This window comes from Loxodonta africana, chromosome 21 (assembly GCF_030014295.1).
Source record: "Loxodonta africana isolate mLoxAfr1 chromosome 21, mLoxAfr1.hap2, whole genome shotgun sequence".
NCBI classification, from domain to species: Eukaryota; Metazoa; Chordata; class Mammalia; order Proboscidea; family Elephantidae; genus Loxodonta; species Loxodonta africana.
In genome coordinates, this window is record NC_087362.1 from 29923018 (window position 1) to 29944908 (window position 21891).

At 56.5% G+C, this 21891-nt stretch overlaps 1 protein-coding gene across 2 annotated transcripts; it reads left to right on the forward strand.

Moving 5' to 3' along the window:
* The first annotated feature begins 28 nt into the window (after positions 1-28).
* On the forward strand, positions 29-21744 carry GALNS (galactosamine (N-acetyl)-6-sulfatase). Of its 2 annotated transcripts, none has more exons than XM_064273654.1 (14): positions 29-263; positions 2645-2768; positions 4110-4245; positions 4901-5003; positions 6533-6676; positions 7601-7667; positions 7744-7871; positions 8058-8197; positions 8794-8897; positions 12326-12462; positions 12725-12827; positions 16803-16924; positions 17980-18097; positions 20869-21744. In XM_064273654.1, exons 2-14 carry the CDS (start codon positions 2670-2672, stop codon positions 20953-20955), a joined length of 1488 nt encoding a protein of 495 aa, XP_064129724.1. In that variant the 5' UTR covers positions 29-263; positions 2645-2669; the 3' UTR covers positions 20956-21744. The 2 variants fall into 2 exon arrangements, with proteins under 2 accessions (XP_064129724.1, XP_064129723.1); XM_064273653.1 differs by having other exon boundaries at positions 35-263; positions 4110-4184.
* Positions 21745-21891: the final 147 nt, after the last annotated feature.

The following is a 21891-nucleotide window of genomic DNA, read 5'->3' on the forward strand; positions in this document are numbered from 1 at the left end:
TTCTGTCACGTGGCATTCCCATCCCCGGACTCTCTCCGTCCTGGCCCCGCCCAGCCTGTCACGCGGCGCCGCCGGAAGGCAGGCCCGCGCATTTTCTCGGTTTTAGCCGGTATCCCGGCTCCTCAGTGCCGGACATGGTTGCCATGGCGGCGGTTGCCGCGGCGACAAAGTGGTGGAGGCTGCTGCTGGTGCTGAGCGCCGCGGGGCTGGGGGCCGTGGGCGCCCCGCAGCCCCCCAACATCGTGCTCATGCTCATGGACGACGTGAGTCCGGGCGAGGGGTGGTGGGGGCCGGGGTGAGGGGTGCAGGCCAGGCCACCAACCGTAGCCAGGCCGCCACTCCTAGTTTCGGGAAGCGACTTCTCTCCTGACTCCTGTCCCACCCTCTCTGGGAGACCAGCTGCCCTCAGCGCTCGTCTTGTGTTGCAGCCTCTTTGAGAGGAAGGAAGGGCCGCCAGGGCGTCGACCTGCCCCAGTGCACCCCTGTCCACCTCGCCCCCCACTGCCCTGGGTGTGGGGGGGCAGGAAGCGGTGCAGGGCTGACTAACCTGCATCCAACCTGTGGCTTACCTGATCCCCATCTTACCTGGATTACCCACTCCAGTCCCCTGAGGACTTTGATCAAAGGTCACATGTTCCTGAAGCAGGAAGGGACCAGCTGGTGAGAATGTCACCTGTCTGGTGTAAGTGCAGCTGGGGCCTCCCACAGGTGGAAGTGATAAGCCATCTGGAGAGTGTGGCAGTAGCCTTAGGCTCACCTGCATCCCTTCTCCCTTCCTGGGGGTGGAGGGGCTGAGCTGTTGGGCTGTCCTCTTGCTGCTCTATCCAGTCCTGTGTTCCTTATCCCAGGAGCCAGAGAACGAAAGTGGAGATGCTGGAATTAGTGGACATAAGGTGTTGGGGGAACGTGAGAACCCAGATTAGCCTGGTCCCACCTTTCTGAATAGCTGTGGGCTGCAGTCAGGTTATCCCTGCTCTTTGCGCCTCAGCAGCTCACCTGTGAGTGTCTGACTCATACAACCTCCCCCAGCGATGTCCTGAGGACTTGGGGACAATATTGACTATTGCTGACACTCAGTACTTGTTGGTCCCCCAAAGAGCTATATACAGACTTGTTTGGCTGTTTTTCCTTGAATTAGAAAGTAGAAATGTGGGATGTTTGTCTCCCCAAGGGCTTTCCCCCTCAAAGCTAAAACGCAGAGGCAGCCAGGGGTGAGAACACTTGGTTCACTAAGTTTTTCCCCTCAGAAGCACTGCCAGCCCCCATTCCTGTATCTCAGAATGCACTTTGTACTTAAGCAAGCCATTCCCAAATGACTGGCTGCAGGGCAAGCATGCATTTCTCTTGCTGAAGGCTGCCTTTCCTTATCGGCCCTTGTGGATAAGTCATAAGAAATGACTCCTTTCTCACTCACGTGCCTGCTTCTTCCCCTTACAGTAGCTGCTGGGAGCTGCCTTTTGTGCCAATACCTTTACTTTAAAAAAAATTACAAATGAGGAGTGTATAAAACAAAAAAAAAACATAGAAAAGTACAAAGAAAAAGCCCAAACTGCCCAGGAGCCGGCTGCCCAGAGCAGCCACTCAGCACTATAAGTGGGACCCTCCTGTCCTCCTATCTGTCTGTGTCTGTGTCTCCAGACCCCATCCCCACACACACTCACATTGTACATACTTGCAAGAGACCCACGTATGATTAAACAAATGGCACACTCCCCTAGGAAGAAATCAGGTAACAAAGGGCAGCAACCAAGTCGTCTGTGGCCCATCACCCTTAACAGAAACTCAGTGCCCCCTAAGTAATGACTTCCCTTCTGGACTCCCTCCCACCCCTGGTCTATACCAGTGTGTCTTCTAGACATTTCATATAAGTGGGATCGTACAATTTTCCTCTTTTTGTGTCTGACTTATTTCATGTCTGAGTCATGTTTTCAGGGTTCATCCATGTTGTGACATGTGTCAGACCTTCGTTTCTCTTTAGGGCTGAGTAACATTATATTGTTTAGACGTACCACATTTTTTTTATCCATTCATCTGTTCATGGACACTTGGGTTGTTTCCACTTTTTGGCTATTGTGAATAATGGTGCAGTGAACACTGATGTACAGATGTCTGTTTGAGTCCCTGCTTTCAATTTTATTGGGTATGTACCTAAGAATGCAGCCGCTGGGTGATATGGTGACTCTGCTTAGCCTTTTGAGGAGCTGCCAAACTGTCTTCCACAGCAGCTGCACCATTTTAAGTTTCTACACCACTTGTTTGTAAATTTAAATTTGCACGTCAGATATATGAGAGCTTGTGTCTTTATGTTGAACAAAGGTTTAGATAGATAAATGGATGTAGATTCCATTTCCCCATGAGTGTGGACACATTGGGCCAGAAGTCAGGAGAAAGGAAAAGGCACACAGGCACTATCACTGGTGGAAGATCAAACAAAAACAGAGCTGTGAAACGGCAAAGCCCGGGGACCATGTGGCACAGGGCCTCTGGGGGCACAGGTGGACCCCGATCATGGCCCAGCTGGCCATCTGTGAGCACACTTATCCTGTGAGTACCTGTGTGGCTCCCTGCATGCCTCACCACATCTCCCTGCGGAGATACAAGCGTCAGAAGGACCCTCACCCGCACCTCCCTGCTCTTCCTGCAGATGGGCTGGGGTGACCTGGGGGTGAATGGAGAACCTTCCAGAGAGACCCCAAATTTGGACCGAATGGCCGCAGAAGGCATGCTGTTCCCCAGCTTCTACTCAGCCAACCCCCTGTGCTCACCATGTAAGTTGCATTTGCTTGCAGCTGGAGTAGGGCCAGATGGCCAGGGTTGGCATCAGCTTTGTTCATTTCCGTGGTGCCCACCCGGGGCTGAGGGTTTAAGACCTTTCCTGTTGGATACCTGACTCTCAAGAACACCCAAGCTCTGTGGTATGGGGCATGGGTGCATCAGGGCACCTCCATGGACTTGAGTCTTTAGGGGATTTTTGAGGTCGAAGCACTGCCTTGGCTGCCGTGGCTGTGCATGGTCTTCAGGATGAGCTGCGATAAGGCCTGGAGGGGCATCACATTCCCCTTTCCTCCCAAAGACAGGCCTTCATGGTCATACAGCCCTATGGCTGCTGTTCTTGGGGAAGATTCAGGGGAGTATCTCCAGGGACCAGGGGTCTGGAAGGAGCAGCAGCCTGGGAGACGAGCCCTGTGCAGAGACCCACAGTGCCACATGCACCCAAGGACCCCTTGTGCAGGAGAATGGTGGTGCCTGACCTGGGGGCTGCCAAGAGGCCAGATGGGACCTAAGGCAGTGGCAGCCCTCAGGAAACCCAACATGACACACACATCACAGAAATGGCGCTCACATCACAAACATGACACGTCACAGATGTGGTGCATATGCATTGCATATAGGGCACATGAGTGTCAATGTCACAACACGCATGTCACAGACGCAGCACATGCTTCACAGACAGCGCCTGTACCATAGACACAGCAGCACATTACATACAGGATACACACGCATCACAGACAAGGCGCACACGTCACAGACGTGGCACATGCGTCATAGACACAGCACACGTCACAGACCTGGCGTACACAACACAATGCATGTGTCACAGGCACAGTGCACACATCACAAACGACACATCACTGACATCACGTACATGTCACAGACATGGTGCATGTGTCATAGACATGATGCATGCATCACAGACAGGACACACATCACCCACACGGGGCACATGTCACAGACATGGCACGCCCATCACAGACAGGGCGCACATCACAGACACAGTGTACATGCATCACAGACGCAGTGCGCACGTCACAGATGTGGTACACATGCATCACACACAGGGTGCACACCTCCCAGGCACGATGAATGCGTCACAGACGTGGTGCATTACAGACACGGTACACATGTCACGGACATGGCACACATGCCTATCAGATAGGGCACGCACACATCACGTACATGGTGCACATGCATTACAGGTGGTGTGCATGCATCACAGATGTGACACGTCAGAGACACGGTACACACACCACAGACAGGGCACCATGCCCTCATGTGCCCCCGCCCTCATGCACCCTCACCACGTTTCTGTTTCTGTCGTTTCCATGCAGCCAGAGCAGCTCTACTCACAGGACGCCTGCCCATTCGCAACGGCTTCTACACCACCAATGGGCACGCCCGGAACGGTACACCCTCCCGCAAGGGGCCCCTGTTGGCGGGGCAGCCGGTGTTGGGGCATGGATGAAAGTGAGCAGTGGGCGGAGGCCCATACGTACTGAACAGGAACCACTCGGTTCCAAGAGGCCTGCTTACCTAGATCGGACATGGTTCTTGTTAGGATGCAGTGATGTTTGACAGCTGACGGCAGCGCCCCATCAAAGGGCATGGCCTTGTAGGGGCAGAGGCTCCCAGGGGCACTCGCCCAGAAACATCTGCCCCCTTGAATGACAAGCTGTATGCCCATAAAGAGATTGATGGAGCTGGGTGGGGCGGGTACTGGGCAGAGAGTACAGGGGAGCTTGGAAAGGGTCTCTAGGAAACACTTGCAGAGGAAGTGAGGTTTCAGGTGGTCTTTTAAGAAAAGAGGGTATTCAGAGCAAATTGGGGAGCCCAGGAGGGTTGGGGGTGAGTATGGAGACCACGGGTGAAGCAGGTGTGTGGGCAGAGGGCAGGTAGGAGGGAGCTGTGGACTCTGTCCCCACCTTCCATGCCCCTGTCCACCGCCCCCAGTACAGTACTGCACTGAGGACATGCTGGCTCCAAACCACGGCCTCAGCCCTTACCCGTGACGGGGCTCAAGGACAGACTGAATTTTAGGTCCATTACTAACGTGAAGCATTGGCCAGCCGTGAGATCCGCTGGCCTGTGCACAACCCAGGATCAACCATGTTGCTCTCCACAGCATACACACCCCAGGACATTGTGGGGGGCATCCCAGACTCAGAGCACCTCCTGCCTGAGCTCCTGAAGAAGGCCAACTATGCCACCAAGATTGTCGGCAAGTGGTAAGTGCTGCATGCCCGTCTGAGTGGGTCCTGCACAGCTCTTGCCGTGTGCTGCTTTCCAAGGGGCATCATGGAAATTTTGCAAATGGGGAACGATTCCTGGGAGGAAATGGGCACTCTGAATCCCAGCACCAGCTGCCTCTCCAGTATGAAGGAGAGGAAGTAGCTTTCCGGTAGGTCACAAGCACGATGTCCAAGGGGACAACCAGGCCCAGACGCACCCCACAGTGTCCCATTAGCCACCCCCTACACAGAGCCCACCACTGTCAGCCAGCAGTGGCGCCTTCATCTGGGCTGGACTGTTCTGAACGGGACGCAGCCAGGGGAGGGGAGGTGGGCGAGTGGCTGGGAGTTACATGATTGGGAACAGCAGGGATAAGCACTGCCCCACACTGTGTGTACATGCTCCACCTGTGTCATCCCAGTGGTGCCCAAGTGTGCAGCCTGGGGGCTATGTGAAGGTGCAGCCCCTGTGAGCCCCAGAACCTACTTCTTGTGCCCCTCCCTGATGACTGCCCAGCTCGTGACCGCTTCCCCTGGGCTCTGTCCCTCACTCAGAACCCCTTCCCCACCCCTGCGGTGGCGGCTCTGAGCATGTCCAGGTGATGCTGGTGAAGGCCTGGACAGTAGCCTGAGGATTCCAGGGCTGCCTAACGGCTGAGATGGTGAGCACTTCCGCATGCTCCAGACAGGCAGCGGCTGCCCTGAGGATGCAGGAACTGCATGCTGGGCCAGGGGCCAAGCACCCCTGTGGTACCCACCATTGCCAGGAGAGCTTAGGCAGAGTAGTGGGGAAACCAAAAGTCGGGTGGTGAGCACTGCAGGCTGGGCTCTCCACCGGACCTGGCAGGAAGCCCCACAGCTGGACCTGCAGCCTGTAGCTGGTGGGGTTGCAACAGGAACCCCCTCAATGCCCTAAACAGCCTTTCCCAGGACAGCTGTCTTGGTGATCACTGTCACAGTGATCACAGTGCAGGTATGGCTATGCTCAGCTCTCGATCTCAGGTAGTGGGCCGCGCAGGCATATCCAAAACGTGGAGCAGCTTGTCCTTCCTCTTGTGGGCAGGCAACTTGGACCTGACCACCCTAGCTGGGAGAGGGAGGCTTGGCGCCTTGTCATTCAGACATGGTGGATGTGGTGCTTACCTGATGGAGAGGCTTCCTCTCAGCAAACCCAGCGGAAGCTCCAGGCCCGTGACTTGTGGTGGAGGTGGTCCTGAGAATCGAAAAGAGGCAGGAAGAAGCATTCTGGGGTGATGGCGTTGGCACAGTTGTCGGCTTTGTCATGATTTAACACATCAGGGCCCAGCTGCTGTTCACTGGCAGTCTCACGAGTCCCCATGACTGTGGTGCCTGTACGCCTTGCTGGGGCTGGAAGCCAGGTGCAGGGCGGGGTGGGGCTGGGCCTCCTCCAGGTGGGGCTTCCTGATGCCCTGTGTGTGCAGCGTGGCACACCTGGTGAGTGCTGCCTCACCAGATGTGGTATGAAGATGCTGATGGGGTCCTGAGTTCCTGGGTCCTGTTCCTAGGCACCTGGGCCACAGGCCCCAGTTCCACCCCCTGAAGCACGGCTTTGACGAGTGGTTTGGATCCCCCAACTGTCACTTTGGACCTTACGACAACAGGGCCAAGCCCAACATCCCCGTGTACAGGGACTGGGAGATGGTCGGCAGGTAATGCCCTGTCCCGGTCCCTGCCTGATCCCCACGTCCAAGGACTGGGAGGTGTTTGGCAGGTAACACCCCGTCCCTACCCCTGTCCGCAGGGAGCATTGGGTGAGCCGCTCTTAGGGCCTCCTTCCGCCCCGCAGTGTGGCCAGCTCTGCGGCACCGTCGAAGCTGTGTTGTCTCTGCTTGTGGGCTCTGCTCCAGAGCCTCAGGGAGCTCACTCTGTGGGGTTTCACTTTCCAGGCCCAGCTCCCTGTGATCACAGTCAGGCATACAGTGTGGGTGCTCAGGCCCATGCTGCCCACTAGGAACCCTGGGCCCAGTGGACGTGTCGGCTGCACACTCAGTGGTCAGGAAAACAGCCATAGGATGAAAAAAATGATAGGCTGAAGTGGGCCCCCAAAAGCAACTCCTTCAGAATAGCACTTAGCTAGAATGTTGTTTGGTGGAGCTTTCGGAAGCCCTTGTCCCATGTCAATACCAAATGCTGAGCCAGCCTGGTGCCTTTTTTTGAAACAGCTTTTTGAGGTGTAATTGCAAAACTCACCCATTTAAAGCCTACCACTCAGTGGTCTACAGCATATTCATGGACTCGTACACCCACCACCACAGCGTTAGAGCATTTTCATCTCCTCTAAAAGCAGCCCTGCACCTTTATCTGTCACCTCTGTCCCCCCAGCCTCCCCCCAGGCAACCACTGATCCACCTCATTGCACTTTTATCGTTCACTCCCCAACTCCTGCTCCCAAACGGCAGGACGGCAACAGGGCTGCAGTTCACCTCATACTGGACAGGCCTGGTATCAGGGCGGTGTAAGCCAGCTGGTTTGGGTCCTATGCCGCTTAATGAGGCTGTGACTCAGCAGTGGGGTCCAGGAGAAGGGGGCCTTGTCCTGGATCCTGAGTTCCTCTGAATCTGTGTTGCTTTCAGATTTTATGAAGAATTCCCAATTAACCTGAAGACCGGGGAAGCCAACCTCACTCAGATCTACCTGCAGGTAGTGGGACCTGCAGTGGGCGGGCAGGCTGGGGCAGGGTCCCCCGGGGGCTGAGGGAGACGTGCTCTCCTCCCAGGAAGCCCTGGACTTCATCAAGAGGCAGCAGTCCCAACAGCGCCCCTTCTTCCTCTACTGGGCCATTGATGCCACGCACGCACCTGTCTATGCCTCCAAGCCTTTCCTGGGGACCAGTCAGAGAGGGCGGTGAGTCTGGAGCGATGGCTGCCACCTGGTAGCCTTAGCCAAACTCAACCCCTCCAGCAGTGGGCGCTTAGCTGCAATGCTCCGGTCCACGGGAAGATGGCGTCTGTGGCTGGGGAGCTGCCCAGCAGTGGAGGGGGTGGTGCGGTTGGGAGCACCCTGAAGCCCTTATCACCTGGGGTCCCGCAGGTATGGGGATGCCGTACGGGAGGTTGATGACAGCGTTGGGCAGCTCTTGCAACTGCTCCGGGGCTTGGGCATCGCAGAGCACACTTTCATTTTTTTCACGTCGGACAACGGTGCTGCCCTCGTGTCTGCCCCCAAAGAAGGCAAGTGTGCATGGTGGACCCCCTTACGTCTGCTGGCAGGGCTGTGCAGAGTTATGGGGGGAGAGCCAAGGCAGGGGGGCAAAGGGGACAAGGGCTTATGTGTATGAACACAGACGGGGGGAAGGGCAGGTGTGGTTGGCCGTGGAGGTGGGGTGGGGAAGGTACAGGTGGGGGCTGGGACAGGGGCACACAGCCTCTCATGAAGATGGGGTGCCCACCAGCACCCATTCCCCACTGAGGGGCTTTCCCTGCCCTCAGCCCTCAGCCCCTCTCTGCGCTCACCATGCTTGGTCTGACCTGCCTCCCTCCCACCTTGGCCTCGTTCTGACCCACGAGGTCTGGAGAGTAAGCTTGAGACAGGAGTGTGACATAGCATCACACATGTTTCCCTGACAGCCACTGCCAAGCAATTCCAGAGCTTTCTGGCCTCATAACTGCGTCTGGGCTCCTCACCCAACACAGGGCATTGTGATGACCTCGGTGTGTCCAGCAGCATTGCCTAGAAGAACAGGCAGCCAGAGTGGCCGCACCTGCCGCTGAGCAAGCTGTGGGCCTCAGGATGCTGCCTGGGCTGACTGTGACCTTTTACCCTCTAGCTGGCAGTAACGGCCCCTTTCTGTGTGGGAAGCAGACCACCTTCGAAGGGGGTGTGCGGGAGCCAGCGATCGCATGGTGGCCTGGGCACATCCCTGCAGGACAGGTAAGGGGCGGGCTGGGTGTGGCTGTGTCCCTCTTGACAGTCCCTGCAGAGCACCTATGGTCATTGGAGGTGCAGCTGGACTCTACTGGGCTGAGCAAGTAGGAGCGGCTGGCCTGTGATTACATTAACTACTGAGCAAAACGGAGTGGGACAGGTCTCTTTTTGCAAGACTTGTTAGAACTTTTAGTTTGCTAGTGTGGTCACGAACGCCCCAAGGGGCCTGGAGTAAGCTGAGTGTTCTGAACTCACGTGGCCACAGAATCTGTTTTCCAAAAGTGCATCTCCCAGCGAGTGGCATGGCATGGGAATACTCAGTGGTGTCCCTCCCTGGGCACAGGAGCCCGTTATGTCAGCCGAGGCTCACATGGTGCACTGGCCCTCCACCCTGACACTGTCGGTTCATACTGGAGAGAGGAGAGCCACCTGTACCCGCTGCTCCTCACACCAGCCCCACCTTCCAGGTGCACTCATAGGACACCAACACTGCAGACGCTCAAACTCCATCTGCTCTCCAGAAGGGTCCAGCTGAGAAACATGCATGTTTGGTATTTGGAATCCTCTGCCCCAGGCCAGCCCACCCCTTGTCCACACGTTCCTATTCCCTGAGGGGAAAAGAGGCATCTCAGCTGCCACTCCCCACCACCTCCCAGCTCAGCAAAATTAAATTAGAAGGGTATCAGGCTGCGTGCTGTGATAACCATGAAAGGGCTTGTTTAGAAACTTCCTGACATTTGTCCACTGGCTTCACATGCTGTACTCCCCCCACTCAGACAGGGGCAACTTTATTAATTGTCACCTTTGATTCAGAGTTAAAGCTTGGAAGTGCTGATAATGGCATCAGTGACTCTTCTCCACACGAGGCCCCAGCCAGCGGGTTTCTTTTCCTTAAAGGCATTATGTGCACGTGGAGAGTTTATATTTTTCAAAGAGCGCATCCTGTGGAGTGCGCCAGCTGTTCCAGGCTGATAGGGGGATGATCAGATACCCGCTCCCTCTCACCTCCCCGTCCCAGCCCCCTTTCCTCCTGGCTGATCCTCCCAGACACTTGAAGTGTCTGCATTTATTTCTTTTTCTTTTCTTGTCCTTAAAAAAATGTTAGCAGAAAGGGCCACATGAACCAGAGACCTACATCATCCTGAGGCCAGAAGAACTAGGTGGTGCCCGGCCACAATCGATGACTGCCCTGACAGGGAGCACAGCAGAGGACCCCTGAGGGAGCAGGAGATCAGTGGGATGCAGACCCCAAATTCTCATAAAAAGACCAAACTTAATGGTCTGACTGAGACTAGAGGAATCCCGGCAGCCATGCTCCCTAGACCTTCTGTTGACACAGGACAGGAACCATCCCTGAAGACAACTCATCAGACATGAAAGGGACTGGTCAGCGGGTGGGAGAGAGATGCTGATGAAGAGTGAGCTAATTATATCAGGTGGACACTTGAGATTGTGTTGGCAACTCTTGTCTGGAGGGGGGATGGGAGGATAGAGAGAGAGGGAAGCAGGCAAAATTGTCAAGAAAGGAGAGACTGAAAGGGCTGACTCAAGAGGGGGAGAGCAAGTGGGAGTAGGGAGTGAGATGTATGTAAACTAATATGTGACAGACTGATTGGATTTGTAAACGTTCACTTGAAGTTTAATAAAAGTTATAAAAAAAAAAAAATGTTAGACAGGAGGAAAGTGACTGGAATGGAAGGATACTGTTGACCCAAATCCCGATGACGCTTCTCTTCTTCCTCTTCGGAAAGACTGCGAAGGATTTTTAACCAGACTTTAGCCCTATGCTCCCCTGCCACGCACCCTGCGGAACCCAGATAACACTGTGTACCTTCCGTTTCCATAGGATGTTTCTTCTCCCTCAGAGGATTCGCGTGTGAGGCTAGGGCCGGCCTGGGTGACACAAGTGGTGATCCCCCAGGCTGGTGTCAGGAGGGTTCCAGCATGACCAAGATCCCAGGACCAGTGGGGCGTCTGCTCAGCCTGGCTGGCGGTGGGAGTGGTGCCACCTGGTGCTGCCCACCCAGCTGAAGCTGCCACCAGCCTTCCTGGGCTCTGCCCAGCGGACAGAGTGTCCGTCTGTCTCTCAGGCGGGTCCCAGTCAAGCCCTCATTGCCCCACTACCCAGCTCAAGCCCTGATGTGCAATTAAGGAGCAGGCACAGGCACGTGGACTCTAAGGGGGGGTGGCTGGTATCAAACACAAGGAAGAGCCCCAGGCTGCTCCTGTCATGGAAACTCTCCCAGTATCATGGGCGTGACCCAGTGAGCACAGAGGCGACAAAGCTGCCTGGCATGCGGGGGATGTCAGGGGACCTGCAACCAGAGACTGTGGGCCCTCCCTCCTCACGACTGTCAGAACTCAGAGTCAAGGCCACAGCCAACTCACGTGGGCTCATGGAACCTGGACCATCAGTTCAGTCAGGGGCCATCGTCTAGGAGGAGATCGGCCCCAGCCATGCCTGCTGCACCCACCACACCCTCTGCCCTCGGTGTGTTCTGAAGTCTGTGGGGTCCTCTCTACTGGGACCCGTGCCTGACTGGGAAAACCCACAATGGGTTTGAGTTGTCAGTGTCAGCCAGCCCTAACTGGCCCCATCCTGGAGCAGTGGCCTGGTGACAATGACCCTCCTATGTCTCTCTTCTATGAAGAAGTTGGTGGGTCCACCCAGGCTGCGTCTGTGCCAAGCAGATGCAGCAGGTGCCAGCATTGGGCACCACTTAGCAGACCCCACCAGCCCCAGCCATCTCACAGTGTTAGTGTATGGAGATTTGGGCCACTCCAAGCTAGTGGCGTCAGCAGCTCAGCAGCTTAGGGTTTCTGAGCGTGTCAGAGTGGGAGTGGCTGCATTCTCCCTCCACCTGCTTCTGACTTAGCAGAGCCCGAGGCTGAGGAGTCTGTGTGGCAGCCATGCTGTGAGCGACAGTTCAGCTCGGGGGCCAGACCTGCCTAGTTTGAGCCCCCTCTCTGCCCTCATGGGTTCTAGGACTGGCCAAATCCCTCGACCCCAGTGCGCAGCTCTCTGCCAATGACAGTAGGGCACTAGTCCCGCTCTGCAGGGCTGTGAGACGTAAGCACGCTCATACCTGCTGAGCACATGGCTGAGGCCCTACATGTGCACCAGCCTAGATGATCATGGAGGACATGGAGGTTCCTGGAGAGTCTGGGGGCGTGGGGCCAGTATTTAGGGAACGGTGGGGATACCTTCACCCTGTGCATGCAGACACATCTGTGTGGGTTGTGTGTGTGCACACGTGTGTGTGTGCAAGGGACAAAGATGCCTTTACTTGTACAGACACACTGCCTGTGCCCTTTGTGTGCTGTGTGCAAACACGCATCTCCAGACACAGCTGGGGCACAGCTGGGAGGTGAACACACAGGCCCCCTGAATCCCCTGGCTGCCTGGACAGTGGGTCATGCTGTGTCGGTTTCAGGTGAGCCACCAGCTGGGCAGCCTGATGGACCTCTTCACCACCAGCCTGTCCCTTGCAGGCCTGGAGCCACCCAGTGACAGGGAGATCGATGGCCTGGACCTGCTCCCTGTCCTCCTACGGGGCCATCTGATTGACAGGTCAGTACTAAATGGACACCTCCGTTCCCCCTGCAGACCCCTCCCCACGAGAGTGGGCTTTTTCACCACAGCCCCAGGAAGGAAGGGCCGTGAGGGCTTGCCACTCTTTGGCACAGAAGGATCTAAGCATAGAGCATTTCATCTGTTAACATCCAGAGAGAGCCGCACAGGAGAGCGGCATCTGTGCTCAGCCCGTGAGTGCGCTGGAGCCTAGGGCTTGGATATGGCGTCCCTGCGTCACTCATGGCCCCTCCTTCAACAGGCCCATCTTCTATTACCGTGGCAACGAGCTGATGGCTGCCACTGTGGGACAGTATAAGGCCCACTTCTGGACCTGGACCAATTCCTGGGAGGAGTTCAGACAGGTAACACTGGTCGTGGGATGGGCACCAGGTGTCGACATGGGGCTCTGGGCAGCCAGAATAGTAGAGCCCCCCGCCCTTCTGTGACTCTGCTCCATGGTATGACCATCAGGCTACCACCCCTGCTGCCTGACATTGAGCAGAGACAATCTCAGGCACAGACCAGGGCCAGGTGGGTGATGAGGACAGTAGCGGGGTATCTTTAAGGCTGGGGCAGGCACCTGTGTCCCCTTCCTGCTTGCAGTGTGACCCAGCCCCAAAGGCATTAGGAGCCCAGGGGGGATAGCTCAGGGACAGCCGTGGAGCTGGACCATCCAAGGATATGATCCAGAGTGCCTTCCCGGCCCTGCCCTGCCCGAGCTCTGCACAGGCTGCCAGCATCCCTTCATACCTCAGGTCCCCCTTTCCCAAGCTGGAGGCTGGGAAAGGGGGGCCTGCACTGTCAGCATTGTCCTTCCCAGTGGTCCCAGGGCCTCCATGCCCCCAGCCCCATGAATGAGGCCATCATGCCATTTGCCCCAGGGTTGAAGGCGGGAGATGAGTGCATGGGGCTGGGCAGGGTGCCGACCACCCCATCCCCCGACTGGGCAGCATCTTCTTTGATCTGTCAGCCCCGTTCTGTGAGTGTTTCACAGTCCTTGATGCTGATCGCTCACACCCTGAGGTGGACAGAGTACAGGCAGGGACCATATTAGCCCTGCCAGGGGTTTTGGGGCCCCAGCCTGCACAGCCCTCCCTCTCCCTCCTTTCCTATCCTCTCATTCTCTCCCCTCATGCCTGTCCCCTTGCCGCCTCCTCCTCCCCCTCCTCATTCCCTGCCCCCTCCCTCTGTCCCCCTTTCCCTGGTCCCTGGTTGCTCCTAGGCTGTCCTCCTCCCAGTTTTCCTACCCCGTTCCCCTCCCAGCCTCAGTGAAAACCTTGCTAATTTGCCTTAATTGGAAGGAAAATCAATTTGAGCTGATGAAAAACCTAATAGAACAGTCTGAATCAATTGATGCAAATCACAAATTTATCAGGTCTCAGGCAGGCGCCCTGGAGCAGGTGAATAGTGGCAAGTGGCTGCCCAGTCTCCCTCATCCCTACCCTGGGCCCAGCTGCCACCAAGCAGAGGGACTAGAGGTTCCCAGGCTGCACGGGAGCACCTTGCCTACAGAACACACTGCCCATGGAGCTGTCTGTGTGGCTGCAGACCCTGATGGGTCTGGGGGAGCATGGGCCCAGGCCAGTCACCACCTCAAGTCATGTGGTCAGTGTCTGGCAGGCCAGGCAGAGGGTGAACTCCCCATCAGAGATGGGGATCAGAGGCAGGGTGGGGTCAGAGGTGGGGGGCGCTAGGGAGGGCCAGAGGCAGGAGTGGAGTCAGGAGTCCAATCATTCTGCAGCCTAGACATCACTAGGGCCCTCCCCACAGCCCCACTTGTTCCAAAGATGGCCTCTCTCCTTCTGACTCTCCACCTTGGGCTCTGCAGAGGCATTGTTTTCATTTGAAATGGCCAGTGATTCTGGGGACTTTGGTCTGCCCTTCCTGTACCTTTCAGATAGTTAGCACATAAGAGTGATTTTGCTCAGAGGGTCCTGGGCTGCCCTAAGGAAAAGGCCTGGGGGTCCGGGGAGCTGCCCCAATGTGAAAGGGTCCCCACCTACTGGTTATCTTCCCCTCCCTGCGACCAGGTAGTATGCAAGGAGGCCTTGCTTGCTGAGGCCCCACTGGGCCCACTCCAGTGGTTTGCTTGGTGACTCTTCCTAGGGAAGAGGCCCCTGGATTCAGGCACAGCAGTCCAGCCCATTCTGACTCATAGGCCTCAGGTGGACAGGGCGGGTGCAGCCTCCGCAGCCCTGGGGAGCATCCTGCACCCCTGTGACCTAAAAGTCTACCAGTCTGGGTAAGCCCTCACTACTCTGATGGGCTGCTCTCCCTCAGGGAGGGCCTTCTCCACACAGCTATGTATCAGCTGAGCTGTTCAGATGTCCCTGATTCATGATGTCCTTGAGCTCGAGGACCATAGTGGCACTTCTACCACAAGTAGCCCAGGCCGCACACCTGGTGGGGTCTTGAAGGGCCCGGCTAGGCTCTGGGTCTCCTGCCACACCGCCACCATTCATGGTACTGGCATGTCTGTCTGGCTGTGGGGGTCAGAAGAGGTCATCTGTTCTTTCCCTCAGTAAGTTTGTGGGGGGTGCTCAGCCACACCTCTGTATGCCTAATACTGAGGGTGAAAACATGAGTTAGCATGCCCACCTCACTGAAGACACTCTGGCCACATGGGGAAGGACTCCCAAATGTCAACGGGGTGGAAGGAGGAGGTGGGATGGTTAGACATTGCTACCAAGCACATTAGCCTAACCAGATGGATCTCCCCTCCCCCTTTCCCCCCGCCGCTCCAAAAACCAGCCCAGGGCCTTCTGAGGACAAGGTCTGGGCAGAGGGGTAGCCGCACTGCCCCAGCGTGCCTGAGGCTCCATGATGGGCAGAGGGTACTGTGGGCATACCGCCCAGCTGTCAAAACCCCAGCAGACAATGTCTCCCTCCACAGCCTCGCTGAGAGAAACCCTGTACAATTAGCAGGATCTTAATTAAGTAGCTTATTTGATTTGCGTCCAAATTATAATTTGTGTTTTCTGTCTAGACTTGGGTCCCTCTCCAGTACAGGCTCAGCGTTTTTATGTCAAATGCGGCTGCTTCTCCAGCTGTTAAATCCACATTGTTTAGCATTTCTGCTCCCAGAGGTCAAGAGGTCGCCCCCTTTTTTAAATTCATTTTTGAGCCCATTATCAGTCATCCTGAACAGTTGACGCCTCAGTCCCTTACACTCCAGGCACCGACACAGGGTTTGGCGCCTCAGTGTGGACAAGTGGAATTTCATGGGCTCGTAACTTCGCGCCGTGTGAACGCACAACATTAACTGCTCCGATGGCCACTGTCCATTACAATACACGGGCACTTAGAAACAGTGTGCAGTCAGACAGGCCTGATACTTGCAGACAGCCCTCAGCTTTGATTTCGGAAGCAACAGATGACTCTCCCACATACTCCTCCCATCCCCAATTCAAGTGCTGACGTTGCACATGCCATAGGCACATCTCCAATGCCTGTTGATAGTGGCCTGCATTGGCTGGGCTGCTAACACCAATCCATACAGGGCTCCCTGGGCACCAGTGCCTGAGTCAGGGAGCGCATCCTCCTGCATGCTCTCCCCTTGTGACAGACCTGTGGAGGGTTTCCCACCTGGAAATCTGGGATCCCCAAGGAGCAGACTTCAAGTACCAGAACACAGATCTCCAGATTGGCCCCTGGCCACAGAGGGTCATAGAGCCCAGACCACAAGCTTATGTGCAGAGTTCACTCTCATGCGCATCAGAGGCTACCCCCTGGGTAAAGAAGCATAGAAGGGCAGAAGGCAGCCCTTGGCATGTGTAGACCAGGGCTGGGCATTTTGCTCCTGTATCTTGGTGTCGGCGGGAGGGAGGGTGCTGTGCCCACACACCTGAGCCTTTAAAAGGAGAATTAGCTTATTTTCTATTTTCTCAGTCTTTTTGTGAACATGTTAATTGTAGTTACTTTAAAGTCCTTGCCTGTTACCTGCAATACCTGGATCACTTGTGGGTCTTTTTCTGCTGTCTATGTTGTCTTTTGGCTTTCAGTTGTGTGGGCCTCACCTGTCTTGTGATTTTGGAAGGAACATTGTGAACTGTCACCTTCTACCCTACCGTTTCCTCTACTGGGCAGATAGGAGTGTTAGAAATGAGCTTTCTCTTTCAAAACTTGTGGCAATCAAGCTATGAGACTGACTAAATAAAGACACTCATCCCCCTTAGCCAAAGTAGGGGAGATGATGGGGAACATGATTCCTCCATAGCTCTGGGCTCAGTGGTCACCAAGGGCTGCCATCAGGGAGCCTTCGGTCATTGGCTCTGCTGCCCAGCCTCAGGGCACCACCAGCTCTGAATGGCACACCCTCCTCTGCCTCTCTCTTGCAGGGCATCAATTACTGTCCAGGGCAGAACATCTCGGGAGTCACAACCCACACCCAGGAGGAGCACACGGCACTGCCTCTGCTGTTCCACCTGGGACGAGACCCAGGGGAGCGCTACCCCCTCAGGTGAGCTAGGTCACCCACATGCATGCCTGCAGGGTAGATCTCTCGGAGCCACTGAGACCTGAACCACGAGAATGTGTCAGACAGCCTCGCCAACCGCCAGCACCATGCCCACAGTAACACTTTATTCTTAGTTGTTTTCCCAATTACAGAACAGCTGTGTGCTCATTGAGGGGACACAAAGGGACAACAATGTTGTCCCTGTGCACCCCCTCCCCGCTGGACCCCCACCTGCCCACTTTTCTCACATGCTATCTGTCTGCGTGATCTGTTTTGGGGTGCCTCTGCCCCCTCCTGCACTGGTTTTGTAGCTTAATTCCCATTTCTGTCCCTGGTGATGAATGGCATCTTCTATGCTTGTTTGCCTTCCTGGGAATGGTTTAAGTAGCAGAAAAGCTCATGCCCACTGAGGTCACCTGGCTTCAGGGCGCTCCACTGTGAAACAGTGACACCAACCTCATGACACATGCCTGGGCTGTTTAAAGTATTTTCTTAGAAAATAATAGAAAGACTCAAGATGCTGCAAGTGTTTCTGTTGGCATTTTACAGCTGTTGGTGACATTTTTCTTGTTTCAAATTTCTTGTACTGGGACAGCAGTAGTTGGTAACGAAGCAAATTCACGACACTCACGAATGTTCTGCCTGCATGTCACGAGGAGGCTGCAGAGAGGTGCTGGCGCGACCCTACCCGGCACCAGCACCCCACCCACTCTGCCTCCAGAACCCTATCCTGGGGCCAGACTGTGGCCACAGGGCACTTGGCCACCCAGCCACACCTCCCAGGTCCCTGTCAAATGTGGTCTGCCCAGCAGAACAGGGCAGACCACCAAGGAGGTCCTTCTCACAGCTATCCTAAGTGCCTTGCCTCCTTCCTGTCGGGGTGCTTCAGTGTGGACACTACCGGCCACATTCCTGCCCCAACTTTGGTCCTCGTCTTCATCTGCCTGTCCCCTGCCCCCTCTTGTCCAGATGAAGGATGTCTTCTGTGCCCTCCTCCTGCCCACCACTGGGGTCCAAGTGGCCACATCAGCCCATGACCAAGTGTCCTCTCCTTCCAGCTTTGCCAGCGCCGAGTACCAGGATGCCCTCCTCAGGATTACCCCGGCTGTCCGGCAGCACCGTGAGGCCCTGGTGCCCGGCCAGCCCCAGCTCAACGTGTGCAACCCAGCTGTCATGGTGAGTGGGCTCCCTTCATGGGCAACCTGGGGCCACTCTACGCTCTGGGGTCTGCATGCCTGGGGCTGCTGCACACCCTGAGGTCCTCCACAGCAAGTGTCTAGGCCATGTGGCTGCTCTGACCCAGGCACCCTCCTCCTCGGTGCACAGGGCACCCCCAGGCCCTGACCTCCACAGAGAAGTGCTAAGAAACCCCACTGGCTGGGACTGTGGGACCACAGCCCAGGACCACTTCTCTCTAGACAGTGCTCTGGCCATCCCGAATGGTCTCAGGCCCTGGGGCCTCCTGGTGGGGACAGCGAGCAGATCCTCAGTGAGCACACCCAACAGGCAGCCCCAGCAGGTGGGATCCTAGAATCCTAGGGGATCCACTTGCCAGCACCACCCAACACCGCTGTGCCCGCCATGTTCACCAGGCCGTGCCGCCATGTGCGGCCATGACCTGGGGCAATGGGGCAAGCCATCTGCTCGAGGAATAGACAGCATGTGCCCAGTGTCTTGCACCCATCCCATCAGCAGCTCCCACGGTGCCCACACCCCTCCACGCCCAACCCTCCAGCCACCTGTGCCCGTTGATGAGTTGGGTCAAGTTCTAAAGGGACTGGTGGAGGGAAGGCGGCACTTCTAGGAGCGTTAAACGTGGGCTCTTTCTCTGTAGGAGAAAAAACTGACTTAAGACCCACAGATTGCAGTCAGGCAGCTGCCCGGAGACTCCTTTGTCCCCTAAGCTCCCTTGAAGGCACAACACACAGAGCTCGGGGCCAGGTGGACACATCCGCCAGGAGGCATGATTGCTGGCTCGGCTGGAGCTGTAATGAGCTATAATGGGAGGACATTGTGCACAGGAAGCAGAGTTGAGCACAAGGCTGTTTTCCTGTGTTGAGGACTATCAGCGGGATGGCCATGACAGGCTGCAGAGAATGCCAACCCATGGGAGGGGCAGCTCAGGATGGGCTGGTGGCAGGTTTGTGGCCCCTGCACCTCAATAGTTCGGCGGGGGCTTCCAGCGCCCTGCAGCCTTGCATCATCCTCATCTTGGGACCCAGACATGTGCAGTCTCATCTTGTGGTGACTGTGACGTCTCTTCACGCCGCCTCCCCATAAGCCATTCTTGGGAGGACTCTGCTGCCCAGATTTGGTTTCCAGGCACAGGGATGTAACCACCACCACTGGGGAGGTGCCAGAAGGCGTTGCCATCTGCTGGATGCTGGAGGAACTGCCTGTCAGCAGCCCTGGAACCTGGAAAACTGGGGCTGACCCCACATCCTCACCCTTGAGAACAGACCTGGAGCAGCACAGGCTGGTCCCCAGACTTTAGAGGGCACACTGCACTCAAGGGACATGTGATTTCCACGCATGTCAGCGCACATGGGCACACAGCCGTGGGGATGCGTGTTGTCAGTGTGCTGGCATGTACATGTGAAGCCTCACATACCCCTGCTCTGCACCCCTTCCCCATCACCCAGCCCTGGCCAGGCTTCTCAAGTTTCTAATCCCATAGCCCCACCCAAGATGAAGTACTGGGTGACAAGAGAGAAGGCCTGTCATAGCTCTTGGTGGTGTCTGTCCGTCCCAGTTGCACATCAGACACTGGGGAGACCTTACAGCACCAACACAGCCTCAGACCACCAAGTCCAGATGAGATGGGCCCAGGACCTGATTCTGCACCGCTCTGCCACTCTTTAAGGAGCCCCTGGTGGCACACACGGTTACACACTAACCTACCAACCGACAGGCTTGACGGTTCTGCTTCCAAAAGGTCACAGCCTTGAAAACCCTACGGAGCAGTTCTACTCTGCACACGTGGGGTCGCCGTGAGTCCGAGTCGACTCCACAGCAACAACCACAGCTGCCACCCTGCTGGCATTCACGGCTCCAGTGGCTCCTCATTTGTACACGCCCGCTCAGGGCCAGCCTTCCACACAGCAGCTAGGTCCACCGAGGCACAGTGTAGGGACCACTAACTTGGGAATGCCAGCTGACATCACCCAGGGCAGAGTGAGCACTGACCTACGGTGGCTGACATCCCGGGAGGGGAGACTCTGGGCCTCTGGGTGCAGAGGGAGGTGGCCCAGCTGTGCATGGCAAGACCAGGCTGCACTGCCCTCCAAGGAGGAGGGCTCCTCTAGGGCAAGTCTCCTTGGAAAAATGTTCTCACCCAGAGCAGGGGTGTGTATTCAAGTGAGAGAGAGAGGGGTACCCCAAGGCCATGCCCCACCCACTGCACTGAAGTGGCTCAGCCCTGCTCAGGTTCAGCCCTAAAGAATGGCCCAGGAAATCGAAGCCGGCAGTTTAAGCACTTTCTGCTGGTCAAAGCTGTGAAAACCTTCCCAATCAGCCCTTCCCGGGGGTGTGCTGTCCTTTGCTGGCATAGCTGCACGTGGACAGGTTCTTGACTGGGGCTCCTCGGGAAGCCCTCAGGGTCTGGAAGCTGCTCATCCCTGTGCCTGGAAGGGTGCTGGGCAGAGGGTCGGAATCAAGGGTCACCCTGCAGGCCCCACCCCACGGCCATCCTGACCTCTTTCACCCCAGAAGCCCTTGTTGTCCCATGGCTGGTTCTGCCTCACCGCCCCACACCACCAAATTGAAACAGACAGGTGACCGCCTAGGGGAGGACCTGGTGAAAACAGGAGGTTATTTCCACGCTCCAGCTCGTTGAGACAGTGCAGGGACGGGGCGGGGGGGGGGAGTGAGTCTTAAAACCGCAAGTTGCTGCTGATTTCACTGCTTGGAATAACCAGATTTTCTTTTTCTGAATTATCACTTTGCAGAACTGGGCGCCCCCGGGCTGTGAAAAACTAGGGAAGTGTCTGACGCCCCCGGAGTCTGCCCCTGAGAAGTGCTCCTGGCCCCATTAGCACCTGCTGAACCCAGGCCAGTGCCCAGGGTGGGAAGGCTCTGCCTGCCTGGGTCCAAAGCTGCCCTGCCCTGCACTCCCAAGGCCAGCAGAGGACCGGCAAGGCTGCAGATGCCCGGGACCTGGCCCTGAAACCAGTGGCCACACCTCGGCCCTCCTCCTCGCTGGCCTGACCCGCCGTCACAGGACATCTGCACCGGCCTCCATCCTGGTTCTCCCTGCACATGGCCCACCACCTTGGGCTGGCTGTGTCCAAACCATCCCTCCTCCTAGAACCCGCAGGGTCAGAGTCACTCACCGCATCTTTCTTCCTCTTGTATTTCAGCCCCAGTGTTGAGGGCACACTGCCAACGCTTACGTTGAGATCCTCAGTGCCCTGCCTCCTTGCCTGAACCCCCCATGCCTTACCTGCACCACCCATAGGGGAATGAATGTGGAGAGAGTGAGGACAGGGAGGAAGGCAGCACCCCCTGCCTCCACCCAGTAGGGTGCTGATGTTCCTGCTTCCTTCATGTCCTGCCTACCTTTGGGACCTAAAGCAGGCCTGGCCAAAGCACCACTGTGAGGCCATGTTGGCTGTCTACAGGGCCAGCCACCTGCCCTCACTCTTCCTCAGCAGCCGGGTGGTAGACAGGACAGTGACCAGGAGTGTTGTATCTCCAAGTACACCCCCCCCCCCGAGGGCTGGAGGAGGACTTTCTCATGCTGTGATTGTGCCAAAGAGAAACTTGGGAAATCATGAAGAAAACAGTTTTAGAATAAAACAGCCCAAGGCATTTTCGCTCTGTCATCTTGTGTTTTCTAAAAGTGAGTTGCATTTGAAGGACCCTGGTAGCCCCTGATGTCCCCTGGGCCTGGAACCGTGCTGGGGAGGCAGGAAATCCCAGAGCAGCCTTGGGCTGGAGACTGAACCTTGCCTAGCCCCTCGGCCCTATCC